General features: G+C 55.0%; 1 protein-coding gene across 1 annotated transcript in view; it reads left to right on the forward strand.

The window, feature by feature from the left end:
* Positions 1–850: 850 nt before the first annotated feature.
* The window catches only part of ACTN1 (actinin alpha 1), a 95,885-nt gene continuing 70,619 nt past the window's right edge, over positions 851–26,116 (forward strand). Inside the window, exon 1 of the mRNA XM_028123892.2 lies at positions 851–1,250. Coding sequence (XP_027979693.1) covers positions 1,146–1,250 — 105 coding nt within the window. The 5' untranslated portion in view covers positions 851–1,145. The remainder of the gene's footprint in view (positions 1,251–26,116) is intronic.

The raw sequence follows: 26,116 nt of genomic DNA on the forward strand, positions 1-26,116 counted from the left end.
AGGTGTGTGTGTGTTGGGGGCGGGGCGTGGAGTAGGTAGATCACTCAGGGCCCTCCCTCCCAGTTTTCAGGGGGCTGCTGGGGCGTGTAAGAGGGTAGATCCCGCCTGCGGGGACCGGCAAGGGATCCCAGGAAGCGGGGCGACGCAGGCGCCACCGGGAAGCCCTTAGGCAGAGCGGTCCCCTGAGCCGGAGGTCGAGCCAGAAAGGACCCTGAGGCGAGACGGGAAAGCTCCGTGGCCCCTGAACGCCGTTCGCTGGCCAGACCGCGGGTTCTCAGAGGGCAGGGGTCGGCTGGGTAGCGACGGGCGGGGACGGGCGGGACGGAGTCAGGAAATTCCCAGGAAATTCCTTTCCATTCCGGCATTCCCTGCCCCCTTTCCTCGGGTGCTGACTTCTCCGGACCCTAGGAAGGAGACATGAAATGCATTCCGGGTTTGCTCGCGTCCCTTCTCCAGCCGCTGGCTGCGTGGGGGGCACAGTCAGGCCGGCGCGCCCCAGTTCGCCGCCTTGCCGCGGGCGGGGAGCGTGTCCAGTCCCCGGCGGCGACTGGGGCTCCGAGGCGCGCTGCCGCTCGGTCCCAGAGCTCGGGGAGGCGTCCCCCGGCTTCGGTCCCGTTCAGCTTAAGCTGGTGTCACATGAGCGGCGGGGGAGTGGGAACCCGGGGAGTGGGCGGGGGCGTGCGCGCCGGGAGGGGGCCGCCCAGTCCACCTATATGCGCCGCGGCCTGGCTGACGGATGCCAGGAATTCCCAATGAAAGACGATGGGGGGAAGTTTGGGCAACTCGGCCTGGCCAATGGAGAACCTCGGGAGGGCTCTGCCCCTTCCCCCCGCCCCCGCCCGCCTCGGCGCCCGCAGCGCGAGTGTGTCCGCCTCGCTCACTGTGCGTGGAGATTAGGTCCCAGGCAGGCAGTCCGCGGGCTCCAGCCGCCACCGCCGCCTCCAGCAGCAGCTATCGCGAGCCCCGCCGCGGCGGAACCGGGCGCAGGGGAGCGAGCCCGGCCCCGCCAGCCCAGCCCAGCCCGGCCCGGCCCGGCCCGATTCCCTCCCCACGCCGGGGCCGGAGCAGCAAGCAGCCGCCGCCGCCGCCGCCGCCGGGAGAGAAGGTGGAGGAAGAAATCCAGCTCGTAGCACGCGCGCACCATCATGGACCATTATGATTCCCAGCAAACCAACGACTACATGCAGCCCGAAGAGGACTGGGATCGGGACCTCCTCCTGGACCCGGCCTGGGAGAAGCAGCAGAGAAAGGTCAGCAGCCTCCCCAGCCCGCCGCAGCCCCCCGGCCCGACCGGCTCCGCCCGCCGCGCTCCCGGCTCCAGGCTCGGAACGAGCTCCACGCTCGCCCGAGCGGGGGCGGGGGATGCGCGGCCGCTGCGAGGTGGGGTGTTGGGTTACAGGCGCGGTTGGAAGGGGAAGAGCCCCTTTCCCAGAGCCCGCGAACGCCGAGCGCGAGCGCGGGGAGGTGGGGCCGCCGGCGGGCAGGTCGCCTTGGGGTCCGCGATTCAGGCCACCCGGCTGCAGCCGCACGGTCCCCGCGTGGGCAGGGGGTGGGAGGCGGTGCTTGGAAGCCTGGGGCTGAGCCGCTGGCTTGGTGGCTGCTTGCTCCGGATCGATTTTCCCTTCCCTTCCCCGCCCCCTGGCCGCCTCTCCATATGGCGTGCGGTGGCAGCGCGCTTCCTGGGCCGCCCTGGGCTCCGTACCTGCGGGGGACCCTGCACCTTCCAACCTCAGCCGGCAGGCCGCGGGGGGTGGGCGGGGGGAAGCGTGCGCCGCGGGGATTGGCAGCCACCTTCGGGTCTGCCTGGAGGTGGACCTGCCGGAGTGGGGCCGGAGCCGAGAAAACCAGGGGGCAGAAGCCGGTTCCCCAGCCGGCCCTGTGGGGGCGGGGTCAGGACGGCAAACCGTTTTATTGCTAAACTCAGCTGCGGGCGGAGATGGGTTTGCGTCTCCGTCCTGCCCCTCCGACACCCACTTATTCCTGGGAGAAGGCGAATCTGGGCAACTTGATCTGAGTTGAAGGGCTCCAGGACAAGAGGTTGTTTACTGGGATATCTGGGGTCAGTCATTGGGGAATCTCTGCTTAGCCACCGTCCCCAGGCGTCCCAGACGAGGTGTACCGGGTGCGCACCCCGCCACGGGGGCTGGCTCGGAGCTGGCGATGGGACCTGGGCACAGTGGCCGGTGGCAGGAAGAGGTCAGAAACCACTCTTGTGGGGAGGGAGGGGAGGGCGCCCCAACCCTGCCTCTGCTTCCTGCCAGAGCTATGAGCTCTTGCCCCAGGCGGCCACGTACCCTGAACACCCTCCTCTCCTCCCCCCTCCCCTCCAACCGCCCCCCCAGCCTACCCCCCCCCCCCGCTGTCCGCTCCCATCCGGTCCCTCCTCATTTCATCTCCCCCCACCCCCCGCTGATCTGGGAATGGGGGGGGGACAGGATGGCGCGTCCCTTTGGATAGTGCGGTTAGGGCTGGGCTGGGCTTGAGGGAGAACGCTCATGTCCAAAAATGGTAACATTCATTCCCTTTTTTAAACTTAAAAGGGGGGGGAGTTTAGGGAGCCGACTGAAGTTTTTTTTTTCAGCCAAAGGCATCCTGTATTAGCTCACTCAGGAATCCTAAACCCTGAATCGGCGCCCTTTTACTCACTTCATCATCAGACAAACAGAGGTAATTTAAAACACACGCACAAAGGGCTTCCTCAAAGCCCGGCGACCTGAGACCCAGGCAGGGGCTTCTGCTGGGCCTGGCCCTGTAGGGCAACGGCAGAAGGTCTCCGGCTTGGAGTTGACTTACTTGCAGTGTGACAGTTGCTTAAACATCCCTCCCCCTCTTCCTGTTGCCCCCCCCAATCCCTGGGGGGGAGGGCTGTGAGAGTCCCCCACTCACTGGGTCCTGGGACAATTGGGCCGTTGGTGGAGCTCAGAATGGAGTGGTTAATTTGAAGATTCTTGTGGGGTCAAGGTGGGGGGGGGGGGCTTTTTAAAATTTCAGGATGAGGACTTCTTGAGACTAGATTTTAAATTGGATAGGAGGGGGTGGGATTAGGGCGGTGGATGTCTTGGGCTCTTCCAGGGAAAGTCGAGGAGACATCCCTTTGCCGAGCATCTGTTATATGCCTAGTTGGGGCACGAGCGGCAGGATTGTGGGATGAAGTTCTTGGCAGGGCAAAAACTCTTGTCTCCCCAGTGTTGGTCACTGGACCTGCGTATAGTATTCTGTATTAAATGAATGAATGAATGTTAAATATAGTTGGGAGAAAAATTATATTGTCTCTGTCTCTGTATATATATATATGCACATATATAGACTTGTAAAACTCTGACATGGGCGGTGGTGGGTGTGTCCCAGGCCTCTGTAGCCAGGTGGGAACGGGTCATCTGGGAAATGTGGTGATCTAGGGGGTAAACTCAACAGTTGCAAGGGCTGGCATTGGATGTGAGCCTGGCACACCTGAGGTTGAGGAAATGAGGGGCAGAGGGGAAAGTAACCAGTCCAGAGTCCCAAATGGTGCATGGTAGGGGGCTGGGGCGAAGGGCAGGAAAGTTGGACTTGGCATCCAGAGCCTGCAAGGACCTCTGGACCAACGGGAGCCAGCATGTGCTTTGGAGGGGTTGATGGAGTGGCTGGGGGCGTGGCACAAGCTCTGCACCTGACTTTGAAAATCCAAGGTTTTTTTTTCTGTTTTCTGCCATTAATTCTGTTACCTTGCATGGGCCTCAAGTTTTCTTGTCTGAAAATTTCACCTAGTTCTTGGTGGGGTGGTGGAGATATCAGGAAGTGGTATTATATGGGAGATCAGACCTAAAGTAACTTGTTGCTTTTTTTTTTTTAAGATTTATTTATTTATTTGAGAGAGAGAGAGTACACAAGTGGGAGGGGCAGAGGGCAAGGGAGAGAGCATCTCAAGCAGACTCCATGCTGAGCACTGAGCCCGACATGGGGCTCGATCTCATGACACTGAGATCGTACGCTGAGCCAAAACTAAGAGTTGAACGCTTCACTGACTGTGCCACCCCAGGCGCCCCAGCCTGGGTGTTCCTTTTGACAGCCTCCCTGCTGAACGTGGGAGGTGAGGGATGAGGACAGACAGACTAGTGGACAGAGGAGGCTGGCCATTCCAGCAGGAGGCAGGAGAGTGAGTACGTAGCTGGGTGGGTGGGAGGACACAGTGCAGTGGGGTGTGAAGGCCTCTGGGTGGGAGGCAGAAGGCCCTGCTTCTAGCTGTGGTGCACTCACAACAACTGGAGAGACTTCAGGCAAGTCATTTCATTTCTCTGAGCTTTCATTAGAGTATTCAACAAATGCTTTTTGAGCACCTACTCTCGCAGGCCCAGTTCCAAGTGCTGCGGCTGGAGCAGTGAATGCTCCAGACAGGTGCTTCCGATCTGCTTCCTCCTCTGTAAATGGGCTGCATTTCTGCCCTGCCCTGCTGATCCCTCAGGCCTCTGACAGGCCTCGGGTGAAATGATGTGGTAGGAAGTACTTCCCTGGTGACTGGGTAGGCCTAGGCAGGTGCAGGCAGGAGGCATGACTCAAGAACCCACATTGGTGGGCTGTGGCTTGTCCCGTCTTCACAGAATGCTTCCGTGCAGAGTTCATGGGCCTGGGCTCCTTGCTTCCAGACACAGAATGCAGTGGCTTAGGGAGTTGGCTGGCCTTCCCAGTCTTCCTGGCCTTCGAGGCTGAGCTCTAAAGCCGCCTTCTTTAAGGGAGCAGGTCTGAATGCCCCATCTTTGCAGGATGACGATACCCCCGGCTTATTTGCTCACGTGCTTTTTGTACACACCCTCCTGTGCGTCCCGGCCGGACACCGGCCCAGCTGGAGAGAGCGTGGATTGAGGAGCACCCTGGCTCTACTCTTGCAGGCTTGTGACCTTGGGCAAGTTACTTTAACCTCTCAGCCTCCAATTCCTTATTTATAAAAAGGAGCTAATATCCCCACCTGCTGGGTTGACGAAGATTTGTAAAATGGCAGCTTTCAGCTGTGAAATTTTATTCTCTCTTCTCGCTTGAATCCCGGAGGCTCGGGCTTAATGGGTATTCCCACAGATGCCAGCCCTGGGTTTTGTTTTGTTTTGTTTTGTTTCACATATAGGAGCTTAGTCAATATTTGTTGAGCTAATGGTGTTGAAATAGGCGTTCACCTGGCAGGTGAATGAGGGCCCAGGTCCCGAGTCTGCACCTACATCATGCCAGGTCCCAGGAAGATGGGCCCCCTTGTTTATACTCCCTGCTAGACTGCAGGACCATTGCAGGAGCTAGTCAAGGCTACCGGTCCAGGGGGAGGCCTGCTATGGAGGGGTTTACCTGGGGAGGAACAGGATATCCGCCTGCCTTAAAGGTCAGGGCTGCAAAAAGCAGAGTGATGCCTGGTGGAAGTAGAACCTGCAGGAGGAGAGAACTGACTCTCATTTCGGTCCTCCTCCCCCTCGCCCTTCTGCACTCCTGCCTGCTTCACCTTGTGCCCGTGGCCGTGGGCACAGGGCCCAGCCTCTTCTGTTCTCTGTTGAACCCCTGGTGCCTAGTACAGGGCAAGGTGTTGAGAAACATAGCATCACCCATGGCTCCCAACTGCGGGACGTGGGGAGGGAGGTGGAAATGGGGTTGGAATATTTTACATTCCAGACAAACCAGCCCATCTGGGGCTGTATCCTGTCTCCAGCCTCTGCAGACGTGCTCTGGGCACCCTGGGTTCAAATCTTGGCCCCTTCACGGACTTCCGATGTGATCTTCAGTGAGTTACTTACCTGCTCTGTGCCTGATGATGCCAATGGGGAAATGAGGAAATTAATCATTCCTGCCTCATATCTTTGAGTGGAGGTTTAAACCAAGTTAACGTGTGTAGGGAATTTAGCATAGCACCTAACAGGGAGTGCTCAGTAAATACATGTTAACTCTTCTGAGGAGCCAGAGTTTCTGTGGCCTTTACCCTATATTCTTGGGGATAAGGTGCAGTATATAAACCCATCTTAGGAGGAGCCAACTCCTAGTTGGCTAGGAGTATGCAGAGTTGTGTTCTCTTTGACCTTGGACCTTGAAGTCAACTGTGGCTCATTCCCCATCACTTGACCTTTCTGATTGCTCAATCTCTTCCCTATAGAATGGTGTAGAATCTCTTGACTACCCTTTACCTACCTCCTGGGTATCGAGGATGAAGAGATGAATGTGAAGCGCTCAAAAGCTTTGTCAGTTTGTTATAGTACAGGTGAAGTGACCTCAAAGCATGGATTTCCTCTAGAGGGTACGGCCCCGCGGTCAGGTAGCTGAGGGCGTTCTTGAGGCCCCGCCCACGCCTCTGGCAGCCCACCAGCCCTGCTTTGCTGCTTCCTCTCCCAAACCCGTCTCCTGTGGGTACTCTGAGGACACGCTCGCCAAAGCCTGAAGGAGTTGGATGGGGGTCTGGAGCACGGGGCTGCGGGGCTGCCTCGGGCTACCACATAGGCTTCCCTAGGACAGATGCAGGAAGGCCCGGAGCTCACTGAAAACCAGATTGTCCAGTTTTGAGGAATGATGAGATTTTTTTTTTTAAAGATTTTATTTATTTATTCGACAGAGCGCGTGCACAAGCAGGGGGAGTGGCAAGCAGAGGCAGAGGGAGAAGCAGGCTCCCCGCCGAGCAGGGGGAGCCCGATGTGGGACTCGATCCCAGGACCCCGGGATCATGACCTGAGCCGAAGGCAGACGCTCAACCGACTGAGCCATCCAGGTGCCCAAGGAATGATGAGACCTTGAGGGGCTGTTAATCACTAGAGTTGGGCTTGTGGGTGTGATAGGCTTGCAGGCTCCTGCAAGGTCTGTGGTCACCAAAGGAAAAGGAGGAAAGTCATTTCCTGAAGCTGACTTCTTGAGGAGGTGCTGCCAAGGCTGTGCTCATTGGAGTGGGGGTGCGGGTAGGGGGAGGCCTGGAACCCCGGGCCCTTCCTTGCAGGCCGTTCTAAGTGTGAGGAGGTCAAACCACACAGGCGTCCTGTAGTTTGTTGTTGGGATTTGGGCTTCCCCTCTCCTTCTCCAGGAAGGCCTGGAGCTGGGCGCCTGGCCAGTGGCCACAAACCCTAAGCCTGGCTTGAGGACTTGTCACACAAGACCTGGTGCCTTCTGTGGTTCTGGAACCAGGGTGGGGCAGCCCGAGCCTGAGACCTGCGATCTGCTGCTGTGTGTCTTTAGAGAAGACCCGGTGTCTCTGCTCCGCTACCTTCTAGTCCCTTCTTAGTGTAAGAACATCCATGGTGTCTCCCAGCGGAGTCCATCAGGGAGCACTGGGTGAATCCCTGTTAGGTATCTGACGCTTCACCCACCTGGGGTCGTGCACATCATGGTTTAGGTGGAGAGAAGCAGAAAGATAGAATGTCACACCAGGAAGCGCCCCAAGTGGCCTGAGGTGTGGTGCTGGCCGCTGTCGGGCCAGGGCCAGCCCTGCTCCCTGCCTGCGCTGGTGGAGAAGGGGAAGAAGAGCTGGTGGCATTGAGCTGCATCTGGAAGGATAGGCAGCGGTTGAAGATTCTGTGGGAAGCCTGGCAGTTGGGCTGTGTGTGTGTGTGTGTAAAGGAGGGCAGGACAGGAGGGAGCCAGAAGTGTGGAAGGGCAGACCAGAGGGCAACCATGTGTAAGCTGCTGCGGGCCGGGCACCCCCCGCTCCCATTGTTCTCTCTCCTTGTCCTTCTCCCAGAGCTGACCGCTCACCTTTCTGAGAGGCCAGGCTGTTTGTACAGCTCACAGGTGGGGCTCTTGAGCCCCGTACCTGTGCAGGTGTTGTGGGGACCATCCCAGCCAGTTAACGCCACCTGAGCTGCCCCCACATGTAACGCACCCAAGTTTTTCCTAGGACGGGGCGTGCAGCCAACGGGCTTGTGGTCTTGGGGCGCCTTCCCCACTAGTCCTGCTCTTCTCCTCTCTGAGTATGCCTGGTGGGCACACATCTCTGCAAGGGCCTGGGGAGTGGGGCTCGGTTACTTGCCAAGGACATGGGAGAGGTTCCAGAGCCCACTGGCTGGTTTGGACAGGTTAGTCCGCAGCTCCCCAGAGAGGTCATGGCCAAGAAGCCGTGGGCAGAGGAAAGCCCTTAGCCTGCTTCCTTAGTCCTGGCCACAATGGGTCAGCCCGCTCAGACTCCCTGATTCAGACCCAGGGTTGTGTCTCATTGCTGAGGCACCCATGCCCTGCTAAGCACTAATTGTCTGGACCTGGTCCTGCTGGAGGCAAGGGGCCTTAGGAGTGGTGGGGGCAGGAGACCCAGCAAATTGGGGCTCAGAGACAGCCTGGAAGCCCACTTTCCTCCCCCCCCTTTTTTTTTAGTAGATTTTATTTTTAAGTAATCTCTGTGCCCAACATGGGGCTTGAACTCACAACCCTGAGATCAAGAGTCACATGCTTCACTGACTGAACCAGCCAGGCGTCCCCACCTTCCTCTTAACACATCAAGATTTCTCACTGGGTCCCAGGCTAGGCATCAAGTCCAAGCTCCCAGAAGCCTGCCTTCTCAGTGCGCAGGGGTAAATTTTTACACAGAGGGCTGGTCAGCTGCTCTCTTCTCTGCCTCGCCTGCCCTCGCCCCTGCTTCCATGTCCTGGCTGGGGATTATCTGGCAGGTTCTCAACACATTGGGCACCTGGAGTCTGGGATAGTGATGCATCAGCCCCAAAGCCACATGGGCAAGTCATGACTCCAGCTTGCCTCCTCTGTGTGCCCCAGTCAGCCCTCCCAGACAAATAAGCAAAAATGATGGCAGTCCCCAACAGCCTGGGCACAGTCATCTTCCCAGACCAGAGCTGGGAGCAGAACTGTACTTAAAAAAAAAAAAAAAGGCTTTTTTGCATCATATTCATAGGGGCTCCCCCACTTCTGAGCACAGGCTAGGTATCAGGCACTGTGTTGGGGACTCTTTGCTGCATTAGCACATCTGATCCCGTGAGGTGGGCACTTTATCCCCATTTTACAGATGAGAGGGCTGGCTCAGAGCAGCTGCAGAACTTCCAAGATCACACAGCCAGTAAGAGGTGGGCCTGGATCCCCGGCTGGGCGGTGTGGCTTCCTCTGCCTTCTCACCGCTTTGCTGCTTATTCAAGAAATGCTTGTGTTATCTGGGAACATTTGACCAGAGACAAACATAGATGAAACAAAACCCAGGGATGAAAACATTCTGGAATTAGATAGTGGTGATGGTGGCACAACCCTGTGAATACACCGAAAACCATGTAATAAATATACTAAAACTTGCTCAAAACATGTATACACTAAATATATGTAAATATAGTCTAAATATATACATATACTATGTATGTATAAATGTTCTAAAACCCGCTCAAGTGGGTGACTTGTGTGGTATAATTCTATCTTAATTTAAAAAACCTGAGAACATGCTAAGTAATAGAAGAAAATGACAATTGCCTGTCCTCCCACCTCTGGAGCTAAGCAGCCTCCCAGGAGTTGCTGGTGCTCTCTGCTTCCTTGCCCCTCTTCTCCATTTGTGTCTACCTGTTCTCTCTCTTGCTCACTGTTTACTCTAAGGTCAGGGATCTAGGTTCATGGTGAGTGAGCGGGAGAGCTGCAGAGGAGGAAAATAATCAAGAGGGGCATCTTTCATGAAAAGCTTGATGTGACCCTGTGCTTGGAAACTGCTTAAGAATAGATCACACACAAGCACAGGCAAGTAGAAGGCTGGGGTGGGGAAGAAGGGGGTGGCTGTCCTCATTTCCCCAAGGTCAAGTCCACCACACCTGCACCTCTAAACCCTGTTGGTCTGGGAGCGCTTCTCACCTTCTGCCATCCCCTGGGTTAATGGGGAGGGGTGGGAGTGTCCAAGGGGGCAGCTTTCCCCAGGGCCCGAGTCCTGGGAAGGGGAGGGGGGCTGGGGTCCTCCCCCGGGAGGCAGCTGCACTGCTCTTAGGGTTGCCTAGCAATAGTGGGAAGAGGTGACTTAGCCCACTACAGGGGCGGGAAGAGAATCAAAAGCAGCCGGGGATGGAAATCGGGAGTAGATGCAGAGGATGCTGTTACCCTGGAAACTGCCTCGGTCCTTGGCTGTGGTGGGCTGCTTTGGGGCTGGGGTCTGTTCTTCATTGAGAGGTTGTGGGGTCCTCTCCAGACCTGGGGGGCGGGGGACACAGAGCAAACCCCTCTTGCACATGGCTTGCATGTCAGACATGTTCTTTCGGTGGCCCCATTTAGCATCCGTGGCAGCCCTGGAAGGGATGTGGGATGATCACTCCTGACAGATGAAAATCCCAAGCCGGGAGATAGAAAGTAACGTGCTCGACAGCTGCAGAGTGAGAAGGGCCTGGGAAGGAAGGTGCTGGTGCCCTTGGTCCTTAAGGGGAACCTATTGGTTTCAAGCATTTCCCAAGCCCAAGATCTGGGAGGTGACGTAAACACTGTCTACCTCCTGGGGAGGGAAGAGAAGATGAGAAAGGGAAGGCTGGAAAGGAGTGTTTTCTGCTTTATACCAACCAGCCAGTATTTATTAGGAACATCTTGGTTCCCCACATAAGTAAAGTGACTGATTGTTCACACTATTTGAGGGTTGTATGGCTTGGATTACCTCAATCTGTCAACCCTTTGAGGAAGGTACTGTTAGTTTCCTTGTTGCAGACAGGGAAACTGAGGCTCAGAGAGGTTAAGTATCTTGCCAAGATCAACCAGCCAGTAAGCCAGGTTATGAATGAGCCCAGGCAGATCGACCTCAGAACTCAACTCTTAACCAGAAGTACTGACAAACCTTTTGCTATTCTGTAGTTTGTTTTGAGAGACAAGGCTTATATAAATGAAATCATAAGGAACGACTAAAGATGGTTTATAATCAAGTACTCATTATAATCAAGTACTCAAGTTCATGGTTTTTTTTTTAAAAGATTTATCTGAGAGACAGAGAGAGAGAGAACTGGAGTGGGAGGGGCAGAGAGAGAGGGAGAGAGACTCTCAAGCAGATTCCCTGCTGAGTGTGGAGCCAGACACGGGGCTTGATCTCATGACCCTGACATCATGACCTGAGTGAAACCGAGAGTCAGATGCTTAACCGACTGACCCACCCAGGTGCCCCAGGATTCGTGGGGTTTTTTTTGTTTTTTTGTTTTTAAGTAAACTCTATCCCCACTGTGGGGCTCGAACTCATGACCTTGAGATCAAGAGTTGCATGCTCTGCTGACTGAACCAGCCAGGTGCCCCACGATTCGTGGTTTTTAGCACTTACGCTTTCACACGTGGTTTTCTCTTCATTAATCATGATGAGCAAACTTGTGAGGTCTTATCCCCTTTTTGTAGACAGGGCAAGAAAGGCTCTGAAAGGTTAAGTGACTTTACCAGGGTCTCTCTTTCAGCTTGAATGGGGTGGAGTTGGTCTTAAGTCCAAGTCTTTGACTGAAGAGTCTGAGAGGCTAAGCCAAGGGAGCAGGGCCTATCCAAAGTTACTTTTCTTGGTTGGAAAGGTAGGATAACATTCTAATTGTATTTCTCCACACTTTTTTTTTTTTTAAAGATTTTATTTATTTGACAGAGAGAGACACAGCGAGAGAGGGAACACAAGCAGGGGCAGTGGGAGAGGGAGAGGGAGAAGCAGGCCTCCCGCCGAGCAGAGAGCCCGACGTGGGGCTCGATCCCAGGACCCTGGGACCATGACCTGAGCCGAAGGCAGACGCTTAACGACTGAGCCACCCAGGCGCCCCTCTCCACACTTTTGAGTAGAAGGAGTAACTGATAGGAATAGACTCAAGTCCCCTGAACCTGAAGGTCCCTGTGTCCCTGGTGGCCTCTGTAGAGCTGACCTCAGCTTTTGGGAACTGGCTTCCCCGCTTTAAGACTCAACCATGTCCCTCTTCTTGATCTGGTTCCCTCAGCCTCACCTGCTCATCTTTCCCTTTGTTGGGTCACCAGGGAAACAGGCTTTGAACCAGGTAGCACGAGGCTCACTGTTTATTTTGATTTTAAATGAAACCCAAAGCTGGAGGTTCTTGTTTAAGCATTTAGACTGTTAAGAAAGTTGGTGAGGGAAAGTTGGGGGGCTTAGGTTGGAGTCCGTTCAGGCTTTTCAGCGCTGCGGGCCAGGCCAGGGGACAGCCCTGGGGGGAGGACGGTGCCCTTCCTGACCCCCAGTTTTGAACCTTTCAGCTCAGGGTGTAAATTAGAGGCCCCAAGTGGTTCAGCGGGTGGCGGAAAAGCAGTCGGTGGGGGAAGGGAGCTGGTGACAAGCTGCCTGCTCCCTGCCTTGTTTTTCCTGTTGCGTGCTGGTTGGTATTGGGGCCCAGTCAGAGTGCAGACATAGGCCTGTGATTTGAGGTCAGGCCAGGGCTCACAGGGGAGCACTTTTATGGACCCGAAGATTTATTTTTAAAAGCCATATGTAAAGCTGATTATAAACGGATGGGAACAGAATGGAGGGGTGCTCTGAGCTCTATTTTCAAATCCTCTGTAGGTAAAACTCCAGGAGGGGTGGGTACGTCGAGGTGGGTGGCCTCCTTCATGCAGGTCTCCGAATGGAACTTGGCTTTCCATCTTGGAGGACAGGCTGCCAGCCCTGCGTGTGGGTGGGTGAGGGCCTGTTACAGTCAGACTGTCTTCTCTCCTTACGTCCGATGTGGGACTGTCCACCGTCACAGCCTGGGGTTTGGGGATGCAGAGAAGTCGGCCTTTCAGTTCTTCTCAGTCCCACCACCAGGAAATGGGATCCCCACGGCCTCCCAGCGTGGGGTCTGCAGGGCCGGGGAGGGGCGGGGGCAGCCGCTTGGCAGAGGCGCTGTGCTCCCGACCTCCGGGTCTGTCCCGGGAGTGCAGGCCGTGCAACACGTGCGAATGCGGGCACACGTGTGTGTCTCTCTGGATCTCACAAGCCCCTGTGTTGATTTTGGCCTCTGTCTTGACTTCGGCAGAGGAGTGGCTCCCTTTCAAACACCGCAGACATCCTCCAGATAATCTATAATGGCACTTTCCAATGGAGTTCCCGATATTTCGGAAAGGTCTTTCTTTCCAGGAACCCACAGTGCTTTTCCAGACTTGGCTCTGGGAGCTGGGAGATGGAGGAGGTGGCTCATGAATCCTGCTTTCCCGGAGCAGGGGAAGCGGGGCCAGACCCCTGGTTTCCTGCCCTTTATCCTGGATCCTGGCTGGGGCTGTTCAGAGGTATCTTTGCATGCATGAAACCCTGAGGCCTCTTTTTAATTTAGATGTTTGCCCAGGCTTGAGTTTCTGTGAAAGCCACTGTTTTTGTTTAAGTTAAACAGTAGTTAATTTGGAGGTTCATTGTACATAACTAACTTAAAAAAATATTAAGGAATGCTGCACAGGGGTCTCAGTTCAGTGGGCCTGGCCGGAACCCCTGTAATAGGGCTGCTTGCACAAGCAGTAAGGACACAGTGGGGCGCAGGGCTGCCAGGCTCAGGGACCTGCCCCTAATTCCCTTTCCACGGGAGCTGCTGGTTCAGAAGGCCCAGGCCCAGGGAATGTGTCTGGGGATGTGGAGCTGAGCATCCGCGCGCCCCCCCCCCCCCCCTCCCCGGTGTGTACCAGCCCGGTAGGGTGCTGTGGGCCAGGTGCGGTCAAGGGTTTCCCAACTATTCATTCATTTAGTCTTTTTTTTTTTTTTTAAAGATTTTATTTATTTGGGAGGGAGGGAGCACAAGCAGGGGGAGGGGCAGAGGGAGAGGGAGAAGCAGGTTCCCTGCTGAGCAGGGAGCCTGGATGCGGGGCTCCATCCCAGGACCGAGAGATCATGACCTGAGCCGAAGGCAGACGCTTAACTGACAGCCACCCAGGCGCCCCTCATTTAGTCTTCACAGCACCCTTATGAGATGACTTAGCTGGAGGTAAGGAAATTTAGAAAGGCCTGCAAAGGCTCAGGCAGTTCCAGCTGTTATTTCTAGGTTTTCTGCTCTGGAGGCCAGCGCACCAAGACCATGTGTGTTATAGGTGGCGGTGAGGGGCTGGTGTGCCTGTCCCCCGTGCTGTTGTCGTCCTCCCTGGAAGTAACCGCTATCTGGTGTTGGTGCTTTCTGTCCTCAGCGTATGTTGTATTATGCAGTCGCTGCCTGCATAGTCGTCTGTATTTTAAATGGTGTCACAGCCAGCGTAGCACCACGCATGCACGCTGTCCTTTCTGCTTGCACCTCTCCTGTGCCCTGGAGCTGTCGAGGTTGGACTGGTCCCCCAGCTTCACGGATGAGACCACAGCTGAGGCCTGGAGGGGCTGAGGGACCTAGGGACTTGTCCGTGTCGCGCAGGGGCTTACAGCTGGAGGCGAGACGGAAAGCTGGGTTTCCTGCCTCTGCGGGCTGCTCTCCGTGTTACCCTGCTGCTCCTGCTGCTCCGCAACCCCACCCCCGCCACCGCCCGCCCGGCATTCAAGGACTCCCTGGTATTTGAGGAGGGAGGGGCGGGGGCAGCCAGCCTCAGTTTCTTCTTTTCTTTCTTCACACACATGTTTTGGCACCTGGCTCCCATTTCCTGGGGGGCACCTGCACCCTTGCCCGCCGCTCTCCTTTCCCGGGGCCTCCGACAGTCAGCTTCTTAGGGACTCACTGCTTTGCCAGTTTTTCTCCTCCCAGAGTAGCGGTTGTGCTTTTATTGCTTCTTGATGAAGCAAATATGTAATGACAGAAAGCTACTGTGGATTTGGGAATGCTTCTAAATGAGTTTGCATTTTATGTCTCACAGTGGCATTTTGCAACATCGGGAAGTTAGTCGTTCTCGGCACGTAGAGTTTGGGAAGAGGCCGAGGTGGGGAGCCACAGCTGAGCCCTTCTTGGCTGGGCCCCAGGGGCAGCCGGTGGGATTCCAGTTATGTCTCCCTGCCCCGGCCTGGTTTCCTGGCTCTGGCCTTTTCTTCCTCCTCTGCTGGCTCTCGGCCACTCAACGCTTGCCTCGCTCACTTAGCGCCTGGGTAGAGGATGGAAAGGACAGGCGTGTTGGCAGCCCCTTGGCAGCCCTCATCACCCTCGGTTTGGGCATTGTTGTGAAACTCTTGGCTCTGAAGACATTTGGAGGGTTCTCAGGGGATGTCACTGATCTATGAATGACTTTGAGGCTCCTTGGATGATTGGAGGTGGGTCTGGGCTGGGGGGGGGGTTGTCTCAGGAGCCCTCCTAGTAGGGGGTTTGTCGCCTGGGCTTCCTGGAGGCTATGCCACTGCGATCCAGGCAGACTTATGCCACCTCGTCCCAGAGCCTTGAAGCCTGGAAGGCTGGTTCTCAAACGTGACCAGGCGTCAGAATCACCCAGAAGGCTTGTTAAAATACAGATGCTGGACGCCTTCCTCAGGCTTTGTGTCAGTGTGGGGTGGGGCCTGAGAATGTGCATTTTTTTTTTTTTTTTAAGATTTTATTTATTTATTTGACAGAGAGACACAGCGAGAGAGGGAACACAAGCAGGGGGAGTGGGAGAGGGAGAAGCAGGCTTCCCGCTGAGCAGGGAGCCCGACGCGGGGCTCGATTCCAGGACCCTGGGATCATGACCTGAGCCGAAGGCAGATGCTTAACGACTGAGCCACCCGGGCGCCCGAGAATGTGCATTTTTAACAAGTGAGCAGGCACCTCAAAGTTACTAGTAAAGGAGATAGACCCAGGCAGGGGCGAAGAATTGGGGCTACTTTTGCAATCTGCTGTACAGGTCTTGACGTAGATGGTGACTTTGCTGATATTTACTACCTAGTGCCTCCTCCCCCTCCCCCCAAAATAAGGGAAAGCTGGGTCCTTTCTCACTTTGGGTGGCCCAGGCCTGGGGAGGGAGATGTGCTTCTGCACCCTGAGCAGGGTGACTCCTGAGGAGCCTCCTGCTGGCGCAAGGTAGGTGCTCAGCAAATATTAGATGTGCTGAGCGGTGACAGTGGGTGCCTTGGGAGGGGGTGTGGCAGCCACAGTCCAGTAGGAGATGCCTGACAGATTCTCAGGTGTTGGGTGGCGACAGTCCAAGTCACCAAGGGCCGCAGCAGTGATGGGGAAGCATCAGCTGGAGATGGGGTCCAAGCCTAGGATGACCCCAGGCCCTGCTACGCTGCTCTGCACCCCCTCTCAGGGTGTCTGATTGCAGGGTGGCCTGGAGCCTTTGCGCCCCCCGCCCCTGCCCCCCAGCTCCCTGTTAGGCAGCCCAGCTGTGTGTTTCCCTCTTTTGGCCAGTGGCCCACTTCAGATTCCTCTCCCGAGGTCCTGGTCATGCTGACACGTCCCTCTGCTCCCTGCCCTTGTTGCATTTGGCTAGTGCCCCTACTTCAGAAAATCTTAGGGAGTTTCTGGTCCTCTTGTGTGGGTTTGCGGGCCTCAAAGGAAGTAAAACCTGCTTCCAGCCCCAGCACTGAGGGTTCTCTCTCAAGCGGTGGATGTCAGCAGCCTGCCATCTTTAGCCACAGCAGCCTGGGGGGCGTGGAACCTGACAGAAGCTTCAGACCCTCCAGCTCACCAGCATGTGGGGTCCAGCAGGACCTTGGTCCACCTGCCTTCCTTTCTGTTGGAACCCTGGTGGGTGGCATTTAGGAGAGGAGTAGGTGTGGAAAAACCGTCCTCTTCGGAGAGAGCCTCCAGAGAGCTTGGGAGTGCTGGGCAGGACCTGTTCTGTCCCCTGGGAATAAGGAGAGCAGGCAGGCAGGATGTCCCAGGGCTTGTGGCTGCTGTGTGCTGCTGGATAAGCCAGGCCAGAGCCTCACCTACAACATGAGGGCCTGGGTTATAGGATGGTGGGAGTGGCGTGTCCTAAATGCCTTACCTGGCTTTTCACATGGAGATGATCTCTAAGGTCTGGGTCAGTGCTAGCACTCTGTGTTTCCATCCTCTTGATAGGGATTGCTCGGTAGAGCCAAGCACTTCTAGAGGTGATCTTGAGGTTGATTCCTGGGCTTCCCAGCCTGACCCTGAGACAACTATTCTGCCAACCCACAGAGACTCTTATCTTTAGAAGTCTTCCCTGTCCTCAGCTTTCAGGAATTTGTTCCCACCCTCGAGGGAGGGCGTGGGTGGGGCCAGGTGAGTGAGTTTCCCTTATGGATCCAGGGGTGCTCTGTGTTTTGGGCCCTGCATGCACTCTTATTCTGGAAATGCCTGCCTGGGGTGTGGCCGTGTGGGAAGCCTGGTGCCGGTGGAGGTAGGGAGCCTTATTTGGGATTGGTGAAGGGTTCCTTAGCTCTGCCTTCTCGCCTGGGTGCTCCAGGTGTGGTCCGGGGGTGGGGAGAGCATCTCTGCCCACTGCAAGGTGGACCGTTCATAATCCATCTTTTGTGTAGGCTTAGCTGCATCACAGGACTGGTGCGAGGTAGGAGAAACTCCAGCCTGTGCCAGGGAGCAAGGATTTCAGTTTGGAATCTGCCCAAGGGACGGGTGTCAATAGGCGGCCTTGTCCTTTACTTTGTTTACTTCTGGAAGCCAGCTCTGGCCCTTCTTTCCCTTGTAGCAGCGGGAAGAAGTCAAATCAGAATGCCAGAGCCAGAAGGGGACTATTCTGTCACCAGGTTCTCCCCTCCTCAGATGAAGAGACGGAGGTCCATAATGGTGATCAGACTCGTGCGAGGATGCTCTGCCATGGGTTCATTCCTTGTATGGCTGGTTTTGGGAAGGACTGTTTATTCAAGCCCATATGCACCATCTTCTGAGGTCATGCTTGTGGGTGGGCTCCAGAACACCTGCAGATAGACAGGCAGCCTGAGCCTCTGTGCTCTGGAGGCAGAGGGATGGAGCTGCTGGGGTTCTGGCTAGTGTGTGGGTGGTCAAGTTCAGGTGGATTTCAGACATGATGGCAGCAGCGCTGTGTCAGTTTGGAGGTGGTGAAGAACAGGTGGGTCCTTTGTATGGCTGCCCTTATATTCAGATGTTCTTGGGACTGGCTCCCGAGATTGCAGTTGTGGAAGGGAGTGAGGAATGAGCCAAAGGGTCAAGGCTGGTGGCATGGGTGGGACTAGCGGTCGTGGTCCCGTATTTACAGCTAACACGCCCACACGCCCAGCCTGTGCTAAGTCTGTGATGTGCTTTCAGTCCATGAATCCTCATAACCACACTGTGCAGTAAAGGTACTATTCCATTCTCATCTCCAATTTACACAAGATATTGAGCTTTGGGGAGATTAAATAATTTGCCCCAAGCCACACAGCTCTTGAGCAATGTTCTAGCCTTTGAACCCAGGGCTGCCTGGCCAGAGAGCCCACAGTCCTCACCACCGACCTGACTGGAGACCGGAAGCCGCACACTAGAGACAGAACTGGGTCTCCACCCTCCTCGGGCCCCAAATACCTCTCTGCTGACACACACATTCCTGCACATTCCTGCGGAACCTGGAGCTGCCTATGGCTGCTGGGTGATGCTGGACGCGCCACACCTGCTCTTCATCTACAACATGGCGGGTGCTGAGTGATAGGATTGGGGGGGGTGCTCCGTTGTCATTGCTGCTGGAGTTCTGGTCCCTGACACTCCAGGGCCCAGTGCTGTGTCAAGCAGTGGACATGGGGGCAGCTCGGGGCTAGATGGGGGCTTCTCTTTGGCCTCTCCCTTTCTTCCCCATGTCTTTTCTCTTTCCCTCTTGCCCTGTGTGGCACCCCGGGCACTGGCCATCCCCAAGGCTGGTCTTGGGAATGAGGCTGTACTGGGCCTTGCCTCTGGGGAGAGGTGGAACTCCTTGCCTTCCTGGGGGCACAGGGGTGCTGGCTGTGCCTCTACCAGCTACCCCAGAGTGTGGCACCTTCTTGGCCATGTCCGGGTTGGGCTGGCCCTGCATCTGTGGAGGTATTCCAGGCTCCACCCCCTGACCCAGTCATGGTGGCCTGTAGGCCCTGTGTTGCACATCAAACTCTTACTTCATCCCTGCAACAAGGTAGGAGGCATTAACTCTATTTATAGGTGAGGGGATCAAAACCCTGACAAGTCAAATAACACACTGAGGCTCGAGTGCTGCAGGCCGAGATTCACACCCAGGTCTGTGGGGGCTGAAGTGCCCCTCCCCTCTAAGGCCCAGAGTGAGCAGAAACTGGCAGCTGGCTCCAAAAGACAAAAGCCCACACCCCAAACAACAAGGAAACAGTGCTCAGCCTGGTTACAGCATCCTGGGTCTGGGCAGGCTGGGGAGGAGAAGGGCGTGGCTGGCCAGATGGAAAGCTTTCACAGGCTTGTGGGCACCATCTACCCATTAGGCTGTAGCTGGGGCATTGCTCAGGAAAGCTCAGGCAGGTGAGCATAGTGGTGCAAGGACAGCCAGAACCAGTCTGAGCCTGTCTCTTGCATCTGGCCTTGCCTCTGGGATTTTGTTCTTTGCGTTTCGAACTACACCGTCACCTAGACCTGTTAACAGGCCGTAGGAGTGTGGTGAATAATACTAATGCAGGAGTCATGAAGTAACTCTTCCAATGCTGCGTGCCTGGCACTGTCCTTAGCTTTTTACCTCTAAGTGCCGGGGCAAGGACTTTCCATGCGCTGACCCATAAAATCCGCACGACAACCCTGGGACGTGGGCCCTAGGATCCCTATTTTACACATGGGAAAACCGAGGCCCAGAGAGGTTTAGTCATTCACCCGAAGTCCTGCAGCGAGTAAGTGGCAGAGCTGGGATTTGAATTCAAGGATTTCCTGTCAATAGGACCACGATTCCCTTGAAGTCAGGGACCTCCGTGTGGCCTTTATTTCAATCTCCAAAGCTGGCCTAGCACCTGATACTGAGAGGGCTTTAGGAGAAGTTGTAATGGTAGAATGAAGGGTGTTTGGATCCTGCCCTTTGAGGGAAAGCTGTCATTTGCAGGTATCCTGGCCCGGCTGCCTGTGGGCGTGTGCGATCGGCAGTGGCCCCGAGGCCCACCCTTGGTGGCCCACCCTTGGTGTCCTGCAGCCACTTACTAAAAGAGGGGCTGCCCCCGTACAGGGGGAGACTGCAAGGGTAGGTGGAGGAGGCAGGGCTGGGGAGACAAGCCCAGGGGACACAGCGCCCAAAAGCCCCTCACTAGCTCTTCTGCCCTTTGGGGAGATCAGCATTGTCTTTATGTCACATGTGCCATCAGATGTTGAATTTTCCAGGAGGGATAAGGTAGCAAAGAATTTAGAATTTAATCAAGTTTTCAACTCATCATGGGGGGAGGAGGTTGTTTCTTACTTCTCTCTTTATCCACCATGCCTGGGGTGTGGTAGGCACTTAGGGAATGTTAGTTGCATGAATAAGTTAAAAAAAAAAAAAAAACTTACAGGAAATACAAAAACAGGAGTAGAGAAGTGTATAATGAATCCCATTGTACCCATTACCCAGCTTCAGCACTTAGCGAAACCGCCCTGTCATATTTAGCCATCTGGGCTAATTTACACTAGATGAATGTGCTCGCATAAACTGCTCTTCTCACGTGTACAAAGGACAAGCGGAGACGAGATGACCTTATAGCCCTAACGCGAACTCAGCCTCGTGTCACCTCCGTTCCAGGCACGGACGTGCAGTGCTCCAGAAGGCTTGAACTACTTGGTACCTGGCCACGTGGCACGGCCCCAGCCCCAGGGTGGGAGGGAAGGCTCTGAAGGAAGAGTTCAGCCAGATATTTGAGGTGGTCAGACATACTCTGGGGCCAAAGGCACTGCAGCCAACAGTAGTTTGTGCACTTAGTTCACATTTACTGTGGGTCATTTCATTTTTTTTTTTTTAAATGACATTTTAAAGTCTAAGAAAAAGTATGGAGCATAGTACAGCAAAGACTGATGAGCTTACCCCCCAGATTTAACAGATATTAAGTACTTGCTCATTCCAGGTCAGGGCCAGATGCTTGAGAGCAGGTCAGGGTCAGGTGCTTGAGAGGCCTGTGGGTGACAGGCCTATAGACCTTGTCACAGTAAAAAACGTCACGTGCAGTATAGTGAAGGGAGCCCAAGGGACGCCTCAACCCACCTTGGAGGAGACAGGTAAGAGTTCCTGGAGGAGGCAATAAACTGAGCTAAAAATTGAATCTCTGGTATGTCTGGGTGAGTCCGGCCAAGGGCGGTGGTGGCGAAGGGCGCGGAGGTGGGCCAGGCAAAGAGTGTGACCAAAGGCATGAGAGATGAGTATCAAACTCTGGGAAGGGCCGGGCAGGGGATGAGCGAGGAGGAGTGGGCTGGGAGCTGCTGGAGGGAGAGAGGCCCGGGGGTGGGTGGCAGCCTACCGGGTGAGTCAGCAGAGGGACGAGCGTGGCCATCTTAGGGGCAGCAGTGGGCTCTGGGCTTGTCTTGAGTCCTGCTCAGCGCTCAGCTCTCTGGACTCTGCGTGTTGAGAGGGCTGGAGACCCCTATGGTCCGGTGTGGAGGGTGGGAGCCGTGTCAGGAGTAGTGGAAGGAACCTGGCTGTGTAGAGAAGGCTCCAGGCCACGTTGCAAGGCCCAAGGGAGAGATTGAGTCCTGGTGGGAGTTGTGTGGGAGATGGAGTCTAGCTCAGAATTTCTGGTCGTCAGACTTTCCAGAGAAGGAATGAACTGTGGGGTCATGAGTTTCCTGGTGTTGAGTGTGTTTGGGTAGACTTGTTGAAGCCCGCGGGGGTGCTGGAGGGAGGAGGACTCTGCCTTGCCTGGCGCCCAAGGCCCCTGCTCACTCTGTTCTCAGGCTTGAGGCTGGGGAGGGCGGGGTAGGTGACCCCTGGCTCCGAGGAGGGTACTCCAGGGAAGCGGCTGTGGGGGAGGTGCTGGCCTGTTGCCATGGGAACCACCTCTGCTGTGGGTTTCTAGTTCTGAGGATGCCCTGGAAGGGAATGAGCTCACTCCACCTGCGAGGTGGTGAGTCAGCCTCCTGCTTGCTCTGCAGGGCAAGGCTGCGCCTCAGACCACCGGGGCTTCTCTGCCCAACTGGAGAAGAGATGGACACAGTAGAGACGGCTGCCAGCCGTTCTGGCAGCCCCGGGGACCCTGACTGCAGTGGAGGCCGGAGGAAGCCTCTAGTCCACTTGCCCTAACCTCGGCCCTCAGCAGGGGCTGAACCGTCCCATCCGCCGGCCACTTAGTTCCTGTGGCCCGGGCGCCAACCGCAACTGTGCTGGCCTTGGGCTCGCAGTCGGTCCCCTGGGCTGGGCAGATGCGGAGGCGGGCTGTGGAAGGAGGCATGTAGGCCATTTGCGAATGTCTGTCTGTCGGGGGTGAGGGTAGTTTCTGGGGGTGGGTGAGGAAAGCTTCCTGGGGGGAGTGCCGTTTGATCTGACGTGGGAAGGCTGAGGGGTCGCTAGCTCGCCAGTCAAGTCCTAGGCATTTGGAGGTCAGGGGTCATGGCCGATGGCTCCCGCCTCTCTCCACAGCTGTGTGTCCAGGTGTCTAGTCTGTCGTTCTTATGAGGGTGTGCTCGGCACATGGCTGCTGGCGGATAGCGACAGCGAGAATCTCCAACAGCTTTCAGGGCACCAGGCGTCTTCCTCAGGACCCTAAGACATCCAGACCACACCCACTGGGTTCCAGTCCCTAAGGAGCCAGATGGGGGCTTACAGCACGTCCCCTCCCCCAGTGTGGCAGCCTGGGGGGTGACAGGGGAAGGCCAGGGAGCTCTGGCCTCTGCTTGCCTGCTTCCTTCACCCACATGGGCTTCTGTTTCCATTCGAGAAGATAAAAAACTTCAGGGGGTTGGGGGGGGAATATGACCATTTTAACCCTTTACCTAAACACACAATTTATAGTTTCAGAAACCTATTTTTGTTTTCATCCTCATATATATGTTATTTTGATAGTGGTAATCATAGTGTATATACAGTTTAGTTCTTCCTTTTTATTTCTCCACATGGCATTTTATCAAAGTTCCCCCCCCCCCCCATATATAGCTGCACAGCCTTTGTGTTCCTTCCCTGGAGAAAGTGAGAGCCAAGTATAGAGTTTGTTTCATGAATGTTTTTTTATTTGTACTTTTTTTTGCCTTTCTCCAACAAGCATTTGAGGAGAGCACATTAAAAGGCTCATGTATAACAGAGTTTTAAAAGTTGCAAGATCTGAGTTTTGTCAGGGTGAGGAGGAGGTAGTTGAGAAAACAGTGTTATAAGAGGTTAGTTTTTGTAAGTTTGCCTTGACCCTAGTTTGGAGCTTCCTGGTAACCAAAGCAAAAGGGGAAATTGGAATTATCATACGTTTGTTTCTAATAAAAGGAAGTATATCAGTTCATGGGAGAGACACTTTTTATAAGTACTGAATACTAGGAACTTTTCCATTTTAGAAGAGGGGTGCGCCGGACGATGCTGTCAGTCGTGGTTTCGTGGAACACAGAGACCTTTTTTGCATAGTGTTTTTTTTTTTTAAAGATTTTTATTTTTAAGTAATGTCCACACCCAACATGGGGCTTGAACTTACAAGTCTGAGATCAAGACTCACCTGCTCCACCTGAGCCAGCCAAGTGCCCCTGCATATTGGTTCTTAAATCATCCCCCAGGAGACATGATGTTAAGTCACAGTTAGATGAAGGCATTTCTGTGAGAGACTGAATAATGAAATCTCATCCTCTGCTTCTAGAGGTTCAGCCTTCGCGAGGCCTTACTCCTTGCAGATGCTTGTCACAGGAGACCCTCACTTGCAGTTGTTTGTCTAGGGCTGGAGTAGACTCCTGGGCCCTGTGTTTATTAGAGGTTTTCCAAGACCTTTACAGAGAAGAGAACTGGTTGCTCTAGGTACGAGGCACGTGAGGACCAAAGCTGCTCTTTTGTTAGGAAAAAAAGAGTTTGGCCCGTCCACCTTTTTAGAAGGAAGGTGGTGGAGGCCGAGGATGTCCTCTAGAAGCACTTTTGGATTTGCTCCATGTCTCGGCCCGGTGTTTCTGGCCCAGAGCATCCCTTGCCGTGGAACAGGGATGAGGTCCTGCGGGGAGAAAGTGGCAAGGAAGTGGCTTGCCAGTTGGGGCTGGGCTTGGTGGGACACCTTTACCGGCTGCTTCACTCCTCACTAAGGCGACAAATATACTCCTCTTCCTTTTCCCAGTGGTGGACATTTCCATGCTTTTCAGTTTTGGGCTATCCTAGCTAATGCCTCTGTAAATATTACTTTCGTGTGGATACTTTCCTGCATTTTAGGTTAATATCTGGGGTCTGAGTTAATTGGCCAAGGGAGATGACCATTTTACATATTCATCAGTTGCCTTTATCAGATGGACTGACTTAATATGCCACCAGCAATACACAACCTATTTTTTTTAAAACTAATTAAAAAGGAAAGTAATGCTTATTGTGGAAAATACAGCCAAGTATCAGGAAGAGAAGAAAGATGACCTGGAATTCTACCATGCTGAGAGTATGGAGGTCTTGGTTTGGGGCGCTGCTGGAGTGAACCCACTGCCCCTTGTCAGGCCAGGGTCAGAGCTGGGGCAGGCCCCCTTAATGGCTGTCCTAGCCGCGCCCTACCTGGCAGGGGGGCTCCTGATTTTCCTCTGACCCCAAATATCTTCGCCACTGGCCTGCCTGGCTGTGGGCTTACCTTTCTAATCTGAAGGCCTTGTTTACATTTTCATCTAGTGTTAGAGGCGTAGAAGGTGATTCAGAAAACTGTCAGGACTTAAATATTTGGGAGGAAGATGTGAAATATGATCCCGCAGTGACAGCTTAGCAGATTCTTCACGCCAGGGCAGGGCTCAGGGACAGGGCACAAGGAGCGTGAGCGTCCAGGGAGAAGTAGGATCCGAGGTGGGAAAGATTTCGCCCAGACCTGGCTGCTGACCACATTCTCCAAGTTCCTGTCTCTCTGTGACGCTTGTCAGAAGGACCAGGGCATTTGGTAACATTGAAGGGAAGTGGGAAAAGTCCTAGAGGAGAAGCTAAAGCTGCCGGCTCTGCACCGGGCTCTCACTTCTCCCCGTTCACTTCCCCGAACCCAGCCTTCCCCGGCCCAGGCGCCGCTCTCCTGTCCCCCATCCATCCGCAGGAGGAAGCCTCAGGGCGGGAGAGCCTGCTTCCCGTGCTGGCCGGGCCCCTGCTCAACTCTTGGTGGGGGTGCTGGTTCTGGGCTGAGGGTGGCCGCACCCCCAACCCGCAGTGCTGCTTCTGTCCCCGGGCAGCTCCACTGTTACCTGAGCAGTCATGTATCTGACAGAATTTCCCAGATGCTCGGATGGGAAGAGGAAGCTGGACTGTTCATGAAATGACTTGACCTGAAATAGGGAATGAGGCCTCTGTCCTTGGGAGCTCTAAGAGCCCACTGAGGATTTCGTAGGCTACTTCAAATGCCCACCTGGGTGATGCATCGGGAGCACTTGGTGCTGTGCACGCACCAGTGACACCCCTGGATGTTTGCGTTATTTTCAAGACATAAGAGGCGATGCACAGAAGCTTCCTTTCTCCTGCAGCTCTGGCCCTCCCAGTTTTTCATCTTCACTGAGAACTCGATACATGGAGTTGGGTGCGCTTTGGTCGGGCACCATACCTGGAGGTCCGTGGGTGTTTCTTGGGGGAGGAAGAGATGGTGCTTCCATGATGGCGTCTTAAGAGTTACCTAAGCCCCTGTACCCGCATGTGGAACTTAAAGGGCTGTCTCGGAGGTGCACCTAGAGGATGTTAATGGTGAGTGTCCCTAATACTGAGTGTCCTACGGCCAGCCCATCCGACACATTGCACAGCCTTCCCATGTCCAGGGGCTGTGGAGAACCAGAACTTTGGAGCCATGGGATTTGCCAGGGGGATTCTTCATGTTGGGACATTTCCTTGGGGGCACTGAAGGGGGAAGCCACTGGAACGTCTCAGCTGCTGTTCGGGTTGTTCGGGTAAAGAGCTCCCTGTCAGGGCCTCATGGTGCTCCAGCTTGCAGCCATGTGCACGGGCTGGGATTGATTTGTTCTGTCTGGCTTGCTAGACACTCTACCCTCTGCCTCTCCCCACCCAGAAAACCACAAGGAACTATAAAGGCTGGTCTAATTAAGACTCATGGTAATTGGGAAGGAGAGAGGGACTCCTGAGGAGCCAGCAGACCTGTGCTTTGCTCTGTCAAGGAGAGGTTCCTTTGCTCTGAGGAGTGGAGGCAGGGGACAGTGAAGGGCCTCCTGCCTACACTTTATTGAGCACCCACTCCAGGTGACCACAACTTCCCTATAGGTCTTTTGGTTCCAGCAGGCATGTCGGCTCTCTGCCACCGACGTGGAGAGTTTCACTTCGATGCCATATTTACTAAAGGGTGGTCCACGGCCCACTTCGGGTTCATGTACGAACTGTAGCCTCCTGAGCCTTGCCCAGACCTGCCATACCAAATGCTCTGGGTGCAGAGCCCAGGAATCTGCATTTCTAG

This window comes from Eumetopias jubatus, unplaced genomic scaffold (assembly GCF_037043125.1).
Source record: "Eumetopias jubatus isolate StellerSeaLion01/CBP00866 unplaced genomic scaffold, mEumJub1_p1.0 scaffold_7, whole genome shotgun sequence".
Classification (NCBI taxonomy): Eukaryota; Metazoa; Chordata; class Mammalia; order Carnivora; family Otariidae; genus Eumetopias; species Eumetopias jubatus.